Source organism: Mus pahari, chromosome 7 (assembly GCF_900095145.1).
Source record: "Mus pahari chromosome 7, PAHARI_EIJ_v1.1, whole genome shotgun sequence".
In the NCBI taxonomy this organism is placed as follows: domain Eukaryota; kingdom Metazoa; phylum Chordata; class Mammalia; order Rodentia; family Muridae; genus Mus; species Mus pahari.
In genome coordinates, this window is record NC_034596.1 from 36,938,606 (window position 1) to 36,950,919 (window position 12,314).

At 37.5% G+C, this 12,314-nt stretch overlaps 1 protein-coding gene across 3 annotated transcripts in view; it reads left to right on the forward strand.

The window, feature by feature from the left end:
* The window catches only part of Etv1 (ETS variant 1), an 87,771-nt gene that overhangs the window by 36,187 nt on the left and 39,270 nt on the right, over positions 1–12,314 (forward strand). For all 3 annotated transcript variants that reach the window (XM_029540876.1, XM_029540877.1, XM_029540878.1), the window contains one exon: positions 10,735–10,864. In XM_029540876.1, coding sequence (XP_029396736.1) covers positions 10,735–10,864 — 130 coding nt within the window. The remainder of the gene's footprint in view (positions 1–10,734; positions 10,865–12,314) is intronic.

Sequence of the window (12,314 nt, forward strand, 5' to 3'; positions counted from 1 at the left end):
CTCTCTCTCTCTCTCTGCCATATCCCTTGTCTCTTACTCCTGGGTTTATCTGAAGCCTTATCCAAACCATGCTGAGATATGGAGGTGACTTCTAAGCTTAGTCCTAGTGCACCGCTTCTGAAGACTTCAGTCACTGAATTCACTTACACAAGTGTTTGTTTCACTCTTGATGTCGTTTCATTTAAATTGGAAAAAAGTTGTCTTCCTTCATTGACTGCTTGTTAAACTGTATTTTTTTTTACACGTGTTCTTTCATTGTGTGTGTCTGTGTGTGTGTCTGTGTGTGTGTGTGTGTCTGTGTGTCTGTGTGGGGGTATCCTTGTCCTGAATACATGTGGATATCAAAGGACAGCTTCTGTCACTTCTCTCCTTCTTGGTATGAGTCTTGGGGATTGAACTCAATCCTCAGCTATGGTGCCACAACCATCATCCTTAGCCTGACTACTTGGTTTTTTTTGTTGTTTTTTTGTTTGTTTGTTTTGATTTTTTGTTTTGTTTTTTTTTTGCTTTCTTATGCTTTGTTTTGTTTTGTTTTGGTTTGGTTTGGTTTTGGTGAGTAAAACTTACAAGTGGTGGAAATAGATGGTGTGTACTTATCCCACAAGAACAGGCCTGTTAGTATTTGGCAGGCTTTTAGAACAATGCAATATTATTTCAATTTTGTTTTGAATAATACTATGGCCCCTAGTTAACATAATTACTATGAAATTTTAGGTTAGATTTTTCTTGCTAACAAGTTATTTAAAAAGGGAAATTGAAGTTCCATCTATCACTTATTGAATCTAAGCCATACAATTTTGATGCTGCCATCTGCATTTACCCTTTTCTTTCATGTGTCACATTTTTTCCTTTCTTTCCTCTTTAAAAAAAAATATTTGGAGCAGTGAATAATGAAGAACTAATTTATCAAGCTTTTCTGAGGTACTTGTTAGAGGTCTGCTAGGTTGTCTACTGAATAGACCTCCCTAAGATCTCTAGATGTTGGGGGAGGTTGGGGTGCCCGGTTCTTTCTGTGACGAGGTGGTTTTCATGTTTGCATAGTGGCCAAGTCAGGTGTTCTCGGTGTCTGGATTCACAGGTCCACGTGTTTCAAGATTCCTCAGAACTTCTTTATGCAGAAGTAAAAGATACCAGCAAGTGTTGGAATTTTCCAGGCTATACCCAGCTAGGAATAATAACTTCCTTCCTAGTCATTCCCAAATTCCTGTTACCTATTGTTTGAAAGAAAGCACAAATTTCAGTTCAGAGAAGTAATTTCTCTTTGAGGGGGGAGTTGCAGGTCTTAAAGGTTATATTAAAGCACAGGGGGGGCGAATTCAATAGAAGGTTTCCCGGTTCAGAATGGTCATTGTTAGGACATCCTCAGGGAGGTGTGGATTCAGATAAATTTCCTCTTTGGGGGGTTTCATTTTGATTGATTAGATCTGTTTCTCAAATAGCTGCAGCTTGTTCTGTTTTGTTCTTGGCAGTTGGATGTGGAGTGTTGTATGTTTGGGCTCATGGCACAGAATTCGTTTCCAAAAAAAGGTGTCACGCTGTTTTCCATCTACTGGACCAGTAGGGGTAGGAAGATCTGACTGGAAGCCAAAGTGAAATGCAAAAGTGATTCGATTTGGATAGTTCCTACATTAGACCTTCGTTTCCCCGCTCCTACCCTTTTCCAGATAGAAGGACCAGTTTCCTCCCAGGATACTTTTGCTGCCAATTAGACTGGGAAGGTGAGGATCATTTAGCACCACTAAGCTGAAAAGCCATTATATTAAGTTTGGGCATGAAATTTAAAGGAGTGAATCAACATATTGTACGTTCAGACCATTAATGATGCTTTTAAAATTAGGAATATAACGTTCTGGGTTTGATACTGCTTGTTTTGTTATTATGATGTTATCTTTCTTTTCCATATCAACTAGAAAGTAGGTGGTCCATGCCATCAAATTTAAATGAGATTTGAAACACCTTTTTAAAACAGCGAGTGCTTTAAAATGTCAACCATATTGACTGCACAGCTTTCTAATGTGCATTATGAACACTCCTTGCTTAACTACACTACTTATACCTGATTTTATTTTTTTCATAATGGTTAAGGGTCATTGTGAATGTAAGTTACTATTATTTCCATAGTGCAAAAAATGCCCAGAGTAGAGTTCGGTGCCCATTTTCACAGTATGGCCCCAGAAAACATAAGCACCAAAGTCTTGTATCAGATTTTCATAATTTTTCTCTAATATCTATTCAGCAGTAGCTCCGCTACTCATCATTATTGGCTGAGGTAGTCCCTGAGGATATAAATCATTGACTTAACATTTATGATTAGAGCTGCTGAGAAAGAGAGAGAGAGAGAGAGAGAGAGAGAGAGAGAGAGAGAGAGAGAGAATGAGAAAAATATAGATGATAGATGAATAAATAGATGATGGATAGATGGATACATACATACATACATACATACATATATACATACATACACACAGACAGATTGACAGAAAATGTGAGCATGTATACATGTGTCTACATATGGACACATTATGACTATATGTTAAATAAAGGGAAAGGCAGTTACATGCTTAGCAGATAAACAGGTGAAGTGAGCTCAATACAGATATTGTTGGAGATTGGGATGGTAGCAAAAAGATAGTGTAGCAAATATGAAAACCCGGGTTTTCACAAGTAACTAAATATATCTGAACCCAGTTGAAATGTTAGAAGCCTTTGATAGAGTTCATCAAACCTCGTGGGAAAAATCATTTTCAGTCGAGTGAGAGAAGTCCACATTGCATTCCCACCAGTCACTGAGCGGAGGGATGACACATTTAAACCCAAGATGCAGATCCATACTATTCTGTTAAGTTGTTATAACAGTGCTTTGCAATGTACGGGAAGTTGTATTAGTAAGTCTTCATTTGAGGAATGGCTGTCCCGTGAGGTCACATTTTCATCCGGAAGTCCATTAGGCAATCTGTGAGGATTCTGGGCTTCTGTTTCCACATTGCCTTCAGGTCCCAAGTGTGCACGCATGTGATGCTGGATGGAGGTGGGAGTTCCAGGGCCACCTCCAGGACCTCCTCAACTGTCACCTCTGTTTGCCTCTGCCAGAATTATTTAGACATCCTTGAAATAGAGAGCGTGCTCAGTGTTACTGACAGGAGTCACCGAAAGGTCAGGTCCTCTCTCCAGAAATGCATGATCTCACTAAGATGCTCTGTTGACGGCAGGTATCTGATGTGTGCCAAGCTGGCCTGCTTTTCTCTCTGGACTTCGTCTTATTATTTCTGCAATCAAAGGGTTCTGATGATTACACCAACACTCCCAGTCTCAAAACTCGGACCATACATAACATCTTGACCTAAAAGAATTCTGAGGTTCAGAACAATGGCTGTTTCTCATGATTACTAAATATCGTTTGTTGTAAAAGCATCAAGGAGCCCACCACAGAGTGGATCTCTGAAACAATATCTCTGAACATTTTTCTGGCTCTTTTTTTTTTTTTTTTTCTTATAACAATTTGAAGAATCTTATTTAAGAACGAAATGGATATCACGTTTCTGTGCTATGATCTGAATTTCTGCCTCAGAGATATTATAGGTGAATATATTTGCAGAGACTGCAAACAATGGAAAATCATGAAAACCAGAATCGGGGTCCCTGCCCTTAAATGTGTTTCAGTTTGCATTTTGATAGCGGTTTAGAAATGTTATCGCTTGTTTTGTCACAGACATAATTCACATCTTTCTTCAGGCACTGTAAACAAGAGAAATGGTTTAATGGCCCCATAAAGGCACTCTGCTGATAGCTAAGATTAGACTCTGTAGTAATGGATGTCTCTCTGTTTGTGAGTGAGTGAGTGTGTGTGTGTGTGTGTGTGTGTGTGTGTGTGTGTGTATGTGTGTGTACACAGTGAGAGGAGGGAGAGTTTGAAGAGGCAAATGTACTGAGAAAGAATCTCTGGAGAGGCTTACGTACAGCTTGAGGACCCCCTGAGCTTCTCTACTTTGTGAGGTGTATTTACAGAACGTTTGACATTATCATCCTTATTTGTACATAAGCCTTCCCCTTTGCTTCTGAGATTTAGCTGAGGACTAATTGAGGTCATCGCCATGCATTTATCACCTGAACTTGAAGTGATACTAACTTAAAGGGAGTGTTTCATCTACTGAGTGTACTCCTAACTACATTCATTTTATAAAAGTCTGCATACATTTTTCATGGCGGGCTGTATCTGCTCTTAAATAATCTAATTTATGTATACCATTTATTTTTTTCACCTTTCACAGAGTTTTTTTTTCCCTCCTCCAAAGCACTTCCATAAGCCAAGTATTTTTCTTTCCATAAGCACTTTGATGTCTATAACATGATTTGTTTTTGTTTTGACTGTTTTTCAGTTATATTTTCTAGACAGGTGTAAAAAAAAGTCTGCATGTTATATGTCATCCCAGACTAAGTAAGTGCTCCAAAAGTCCTCACACCTCATAAATCTGTAATGTTTTAGAGTCTCAATTTTGTGCCATTTTTCATCAGCTTGTTTGTGAATTGATTACTCTAGGCCACACAAAGTGTTACCAGACCTCAACATACTGACCTTTGTTGACTAGGTTGACAGTGCACATGAGCACACATCACTCGGCCAGCTTCTTTCATGTTTGTTTTCTCCCTTATCACTAAAGAACATGACCTGAAGCCAGCCAGGATCAGCAAGCTGTTCTCTGCAAAGAGTCAGACAGTAAATGTTCAGGCCTTGCAGCTCCATCATGGCTACTCAGGTCTGTGGCTCAAACTAATCCCAGACGGTCCTCCAGTGCATTTATAAAAACAAGTAGTAAGTTGTAGGGGTCACAGCCTGTCCTTTAAAGTCCTCTTGTACCATACTGTAGATTACCCTAGATGTCAAGTTTTGGGTTGGTTTTATTTTATAATAAATAGTTCAGGAGGCTCAGCACCAGTGTGAGGAGGCTGCACTCTTGGATTGGCTCCCTTTAGACATTGGAGATTTGCTTCAAAGACCTGTTTCTCTTTTGACAAGAACTAAAAACAAATGTTTCTTCTCCTAGGCTAAATACTTTGTATTCCTAGAAATTATTATTCTGTTTCACTCTTAGAAAAGTTAAAAACTACAAAGAGTGAAAGCCCCAGAGCCCAGCCCACTTCCTGCTTCTTTACATTCTCCGGAGATGTCTAGGAGTAGACTTGGATGTGGCTTGTGACATTTTTTGTAATCCCAGAGTAAGGCAAACTCTTAGTGTGTAAGCACCATCTTTGCTTCAGTGTAATATGAGTAGTGTGAAATTTTAAATGTCTTGGTCACAGTAATAAATTGAAAGAAGGCAGAATGCCTAAAAGCAAACACAAGTGCTCTGAGAAATTTTTGCATTTAGATATAAGTGCCAAAAATATATTAGTAAGGTCATGCATACAGCTGTGTGTATCACACACACATGAATTAATCAAACACAAGGAATATAGAACAGGCGAAAATCTTTGCTAGAGGAAATATTTTTCAGAAATCTAAATAAAACTATGATTGGGCCTATATTTGCAGTTGATGGTATGAAGTCATCTTCAACACCTGCACTCCGTAGCTCTCAGTGCTCCAGGGTCCCACTTAAGGCATAGTAGATACAAATAGGGAAGGAATGAAGGGTTCAAAAAAACCTGATGTGATTTTATACAACGTTATACTGTGTTCTTTAACAAGAAACACTTCAAGTGCAAATGTAAACAGATTTTCATTTTATTGCAACCAAAATTCCAAGATTCATTTTAAAATTTTTATTTGTTACTATTTTTAAAATCCGGTGTCTTGTAGACCAGGCTGGCTTTGAGGACCTTTAGATCCATTCCCTTCTACTTCCCTTTGCTGGAATTATAAGCATGTATTAATACTAAATTTTTAAATTAGATACATTGTACTTTATATGTGGAAGTTTTGCCTCTGTGTATGTCTGTCAACATATATGCTTGATGTCTATGAAGGTCAGAAGAGGACATTGGATCCACTGGAAATGGAGCTACAAAAATAGTCATGAACCACTGTGTAGATGCTGGGAACTGAACCCAGGTCCTCTGTAAGAGCAACAAGTGCTCTTAACCACTGAGCCACCTCTCCAGCCCAAGGCTCTAATTCTTAACCTGCTTTAATGTTGTCATAGATCTTTACCCAGGCATTCTGCTTGGCTTCTTTATGTTAGTTTTTCATGTCTGTGACTAAATAACCAATAAAAATTCACTTAAAAAGTAGAAAGATTAATTTGGCTAGTGACTTCAGAGAGTTTAGGGGGTAGACTCTACTTTTTAAAATCTGCAGTGCACAGTGTGGCATATCAGACAAAGCTTCTTACAGCTGGGAAATAAAAGAGGCACCAGGACCTCGAAGTCTTCCTCCCACTATGGCTTATTGCCTAAAGATTCCCTCTCATTACAACCATGCCTCACATTGGGGACCAAGACTGACATCTGAGCATTTGAGCAACAGCTAAGTCCAACCCTGTAGATCACAAAATACTACGTAAATCGGAGTTATTTTTCAAACATAGCTGCAGTTTCTTATTCAGTTTGTAAACTCGGCCTCACACTGAAACTCCATTTGTAGATGACTGTTTAGGGGATAGCTGTCACAAACTGTCTGTTCTCAGTGGTTACAAGGTAAGGCCTTATTGTCATGACTAAGGAAGTATTCTCCCGAGAGAATGTAATTCATTCTCTCAGCCTACAAGTTGTTTTATGTTGTCTTTCTGCTCAATCAACAGTTCATATTTAAATTAGGATCCTTGCTTGTGGAAACCTAAGGGCTTCTCAATGCTTCTGCAGCATTGTGCCTAAATTGTTTCCCTTCTGAAATGTAGGTAGAAGAGGAAAGGTACTAGGCTCTGTCTCATCACTCACAGCTCTTAAATGAAAACCATCACTGAATTTCTAAGCAGTTAACAATGAATGCCATAACCACTTCTTACAAACTCTCGGGTTAGGAAGTGGTTAAATTTATTTTGAAAGTGCATATTTTTAAGTCCTGATATTTTGGAGCTCTTAAATTTAACCGTTAGACAAACTCAGTCATCATTAGTCAGCCTTAAGATGTGTTTTTAAAGGTCAAGCTTCCATCAAGGCAAAGAATGCAAGGCCCATCTCTTGAGTGTTCTAGCTACTTCTCCCTAGAAGAGCCAATAGCTGTGTGGTTGTAAAAGTTTGCATGGGAACCCTCAGACCCTGTTTGAGGAATGCCTGAGATGAACTCTAAATTTCATACTTAGATAAACGATCCGAACTCTATGAAGTCAGGAATAAAGTATCATTTGGAAACAGTTCTTCGTCAATGAAATGAAGAGGCTAACTCGCTTGATTTAATTCCCCTGAAAAAGGAAAGATTCACTTTAATTAAACTACAAACAATGCCGATGCCTGCAGGTCTGTGTTCCGGACCCAGGGAGGACCGGACCGCACTGTAAGCGGAACGCTAGCAGCCTCAGCAGCAGGCTGGAGCCGTGTTCAGTGAAAGTAATTTAATTAGTGTTGATCATGACTCCAGATGATGGTGATTTGATAAGGAATAATTTAGTACTTAACAGCCTTTTACATGCACCAGCTCCATGTGGGAAGGTACAGCAAATTGCACGAAATGAATGTGCTGCTTTCTCTTGCGCCGGTGCCAATGATCTGGAAAAAACCTCCTATTAGCAGACGCTAAAGTCCTGGGATGAAATATACTGTAGGCAGCCTCCAACTCAGCCTCTCCTGGTGGGAGTCTCTACATCTCTCGTGCAAAGGTAAATAAGAGAAGCTGTCTACAGGAAGTTATAGGTATAATTCCCAGGAGGGAGGCAAGCTTAAGTGAGGGTCATAAATGATAAGTCCCACCATCTTGTGCAGAAAAATCGAAGGCTTCGGTTTGGCTTTAAGTTTGATGCTTTACCTACAGATATGAAAAAGAAAAAAAAAAAAAAAAAAGATAAATGCTAGGTATCTTAGATTATCCTGTTAGTCTTTGACTTGGGACTAGTAAAGAAAAATCAATTTTTGGTCCATAATGATTCACAGCCACACAGGCATAGAATGAGGTTGTAACGAGAGTGGAAACCCTCCACAGGTATTGCTGGGGGCCTACAAGCCTTCTAGTGTTGACATCTAAACAGAATTTTTTCAAGTGCTGGGTCTATTTGAACACAATGTGCACTGGTGGAGCCATGCCTCACATTGGACGCAGCATTTGTCCGGTTATGATAATCACCTAGAAATTTTTGAAGCCTAAAATCATTACATAGCCAGATTGGTGACAACACTTACTAGGAATGGAGCATTAGATTAAGGTGCAACAACAAGGTGCTATGTACTGGGTGGCTTAAAAAGTAGATATGGCTTCAGTGGCTACAGAGCAGAATGAAGATGTAAGGAAGTTTCTGAGGAGTAAGAGGGGGGAAGGAGGGAGGGAGGGAGGGAGGGAGGGAGGGAGGGAGGGAGGGAGAGAGAGAGAGAATGAGAATTTGCTCCATGATTCTCCCCAGTCTTTTCCACTTTTCTATCCCTCTTTGACATTTCTGGGTTTGCAGAAATCCGCAACTTGATCTCTGCCTTCAGCATCACACAATGGTCTCTGGAACTCACGTCTTTTGTCCACATCTCCCCTTGGTTTGAAGGATGCTAGCCATGGAAATACAGCCCACCTCAACAACTTAATTTAACTGAGCCGCCAAACAAAACCACAGGCTAGATGCAGAGGGACATCTTTACGCTCTCGGCTAGTTTTGTTTTGGAAATTTCCAGGGCTTAGCTACATAGCTGTGAGAGCATCTGTGTTTTTAGACGCATTGGAAGGCGCTTTATTCCTTGTTATTTCTAAATATTCTTTGCATGCAGATGCCATACTTACTTATCTCCACCAATGAATATTTAAAACCTTTTTAGCTTTCTTTACATAATAAAACTTCCACAAACATTCCTACATATGTCTTTTGGGGAGCATATGAACTCCATTCTCATACATGCTCACACACACGCATATAGGGACATATAGTATTAGTGTAATTACTAGATCATAATACATTCATGTTGCAGCTTTTAGGCATTCTCACCCTTTTCCGAGAGGCTTGTACCAACTTCCATTATTCTGTTCAATATCAGGATTGTCAACCTTTTATTATAGTTTGGTTTTTCTAAAGAGCATTTGGTGATAATCTTGTTGTCTTACTGGCAATTTCCTGATGAGCCAAACTTTCGACTTTATTTTCACTCATTTTGTTGCCTCCTGCCCCATCTTGCTACTTAGATATTTTCTAAATCTTTTGGCCTTACCCTTTGTTCTTCTAATGGTGCCATTAAAGAGGTAATTTTAATTTTAGTAAACCTTAATTTGGTAAGTTTTTCTCTTGGGTTAAATTTATTCTTCAAGCTGTTTACTAATCTTTTTATACCTTTGGTAAAAAAGTTCTAACTAAAGAAATACAGCATCTTAAGTCTTAACAAATTTTTATTCATATAAATTAAATCTGAATTTTCAGTTTTTTTATGTGACTTTTTATGTGGACAAATGGGTTTCTTTGTATGTTGCTATAGCTTTTTGTTAGGAAAATATAAAATTTAGGTTCTAATTCAATGTTCTAGAAATTGAGTACATACATTTTGCTGTCTATATTCAAAGAGCTTGAAAATAATTTAAAAGTTTTACATAAAATGCCAATAAATATGTTGTAACATACATGTTTGTCATTCCAAGAGTTAGTGAAACTGTTTGCACACACATATATCACACATGTATACAATACAGGAGGAGAGAATTTTCTTAGTAAACACAGTAAATGCTTTTGTGGTTTTCTTTTCCATGTATCAAAAATTTTAATCATAGACATTTCATAGAAATCTAAAGAGAATATAGTGAACACTTGTGGAATCATCAGATTTTTTAAAAATACAGTGAAATTTATTCATTGGTTTTATAGTCCTAAAATAAGCACATTTATGTGAATATGTGTGTGTGTGTTTCTTACAGTGTACATTTTATGACATAACTGACTTTAAATTAAGCTCAATGAATATACATAAACAGTATATAAACAGTAACTAACTATGCTTTAAAAATAGTTACATATTAAAAATAGTTACATATTAAGTTATATGAAAAAAGGGAAAACACTATTTGATACAGAATAATTTTTATTGAGGATTACATGTGGCAAAAATCTTCCATGTATCCTATTTTATCTTTATAGTTTTAGGTAAATAGATTGGCCGGGATTTTGGTTTCTGTTTAAAAGTAACCACCAACCTTAAAGACGTTCACTTCCATAGGTCCCATACTTTTTTGGCTTGCCTTTGGACTTTTGTCATGTGTCATGAGGTCACTGCTACTGAAGCCATACTACTTAATAATGCTTAACTCCTTACTTCAATCTTGGCTAAGCAAATGTAAATTTTTGCCTCTGTTTTAGTCAATGGAAATATTTATAACAGGTTTTCAAAACTTCTTTTCTGAAAACTGAGCTTCTAGCATTGTTAATATCATTTTATCAAAGCAAAAAAAAAAAAATTCAGACTTGCATTTTGTAACACATAAAATTCACAGAAGGGGGCTGGCTACAGAGCACAGGAAATTTCCAGAATCCTTTCAGCCTCATAGACTATCAAATGTTATTTTTCTTAAAAGCATAAGTTACTGGGAAATGTTGATGATAATCTAAATAAGAGAAGTAAAACAGACTAATAGACTTAATTATTAATTGACTGAAATCTTTACGGATATGTTTGTTCTGTTTTTAGTGGCTTTTCATGGCCTACCACTGAAAATCAAGAAAGAACCCCACAGCCCATGTTCAGAACTCGGGTCTGCTTGCAGTCAAGAGCAGCCCTTTAAATTCAGCTATGGAGAAAAGTGCCTGTACAATGTCAGGTAAGAAGGCTTGTGCCCATAGAGAGCAGCATCCCTTTTGAAAACAGAAAGTGTAGAATATTAAAATCTCAAGTCAATTTTATGGGTTACATCTTCATTACATAATAAGCTAATTAGGTAATGTATTCAGCAGAACTATAAAGACCCATTTGCCATACAATCACACACTTTAGAATCATTTTAAAGTAATAATTCTCATCTCAATCATTAGTTGCTTTTCCATTGTGGTGATGCATCTTGGGTTTGAAAAGAGGGTCTTGTTTGGCACAAACAGCTTTTGAAGGTTCCCATCAGAATGAATGCATTATGTACTTTAGATAGTTTGTAGAAAAAAATATAACATTTGGCAAGCAAAGGCAGTACATTAGTTTATCTGACAGGCTTTACAGATGATCTATAAGATGCATTCATGGACAATTGCAATAAAACTGTAATTTTATAAGGCCTAGCCAAGGCTATTATCTATTAAAAAGCCAGTTGCTCTTGAGATGATAATAAAGGGTGGTGCATTCAAAGTGCATTGTTCATTTGCTAGAAAATTTGATAACACATATGTTCATTAAAAACCCTTTGTAGTGAATTGCATGCTTTTTACTTTTCATCTTGTCCTCTAATTGCATTTAAAAAAAAAAAAGAGTTGGCTATAGCTGTTTACTATTATTCTTGATTACAGTAGAGACTTAGTTCTTAAAGGGAGGTGGCTTGAGAACTTAGAAAAATGATTCCAAATCTTTGTACTGTTTCATAAGGTGTATCAATTCAGGCTCAATGTGTTAGGATCCAGAAGAATCTTGTGTTACTACAAATACACCTGCTTATGCCATCTTTCACGTTTGTTAGATGGAAGAGTCAAGAAAATTAGATTGTCGCATGGCAACTGACCAAAGCTGAGGTCCTTTGTGCCTGTTTGCTCTGGAAATTTAGTGCTTCCTATGGGACTTTCTAAGAGGCTCACTAAAGCCTGAAATTGGGAGACAGCTCATTTGAAACTAAACATGTTCTATAAAACAGAGCTATTGTAAAAGTAAACTATGACAGCAAACTGAGTTCATGGTGGATACTACCATGCATTTGACTGTTTCATTTTGTTGTTTGCATTTTCTCATTAAGGTGTGCACAACCACACAATTATTTTAATATTGGACAATTTCTAGTCATTGAACCAGTTACTATGGTAACCATAAAAATACTGTTTTATACAATATATCTCAGACCTATAAACTAACAGTTGAGGAACTGGCCAACAATTTGAAGGATTTTATTTAAAATAAAACTAAGACACCATCTCTCTCAGCATATATGGTGTATATAATACGTCCTGGAGTTTCCATCTCTCTATAAATAGTGAAATTTAATATAACACCTTACAGGGGAAGAACATAATATTTTAGGATGATTAGGCCTTTTTCTGTCTTCTTTCTTTCTTTCTTTCTTTCCTTCCTTCCTTCCT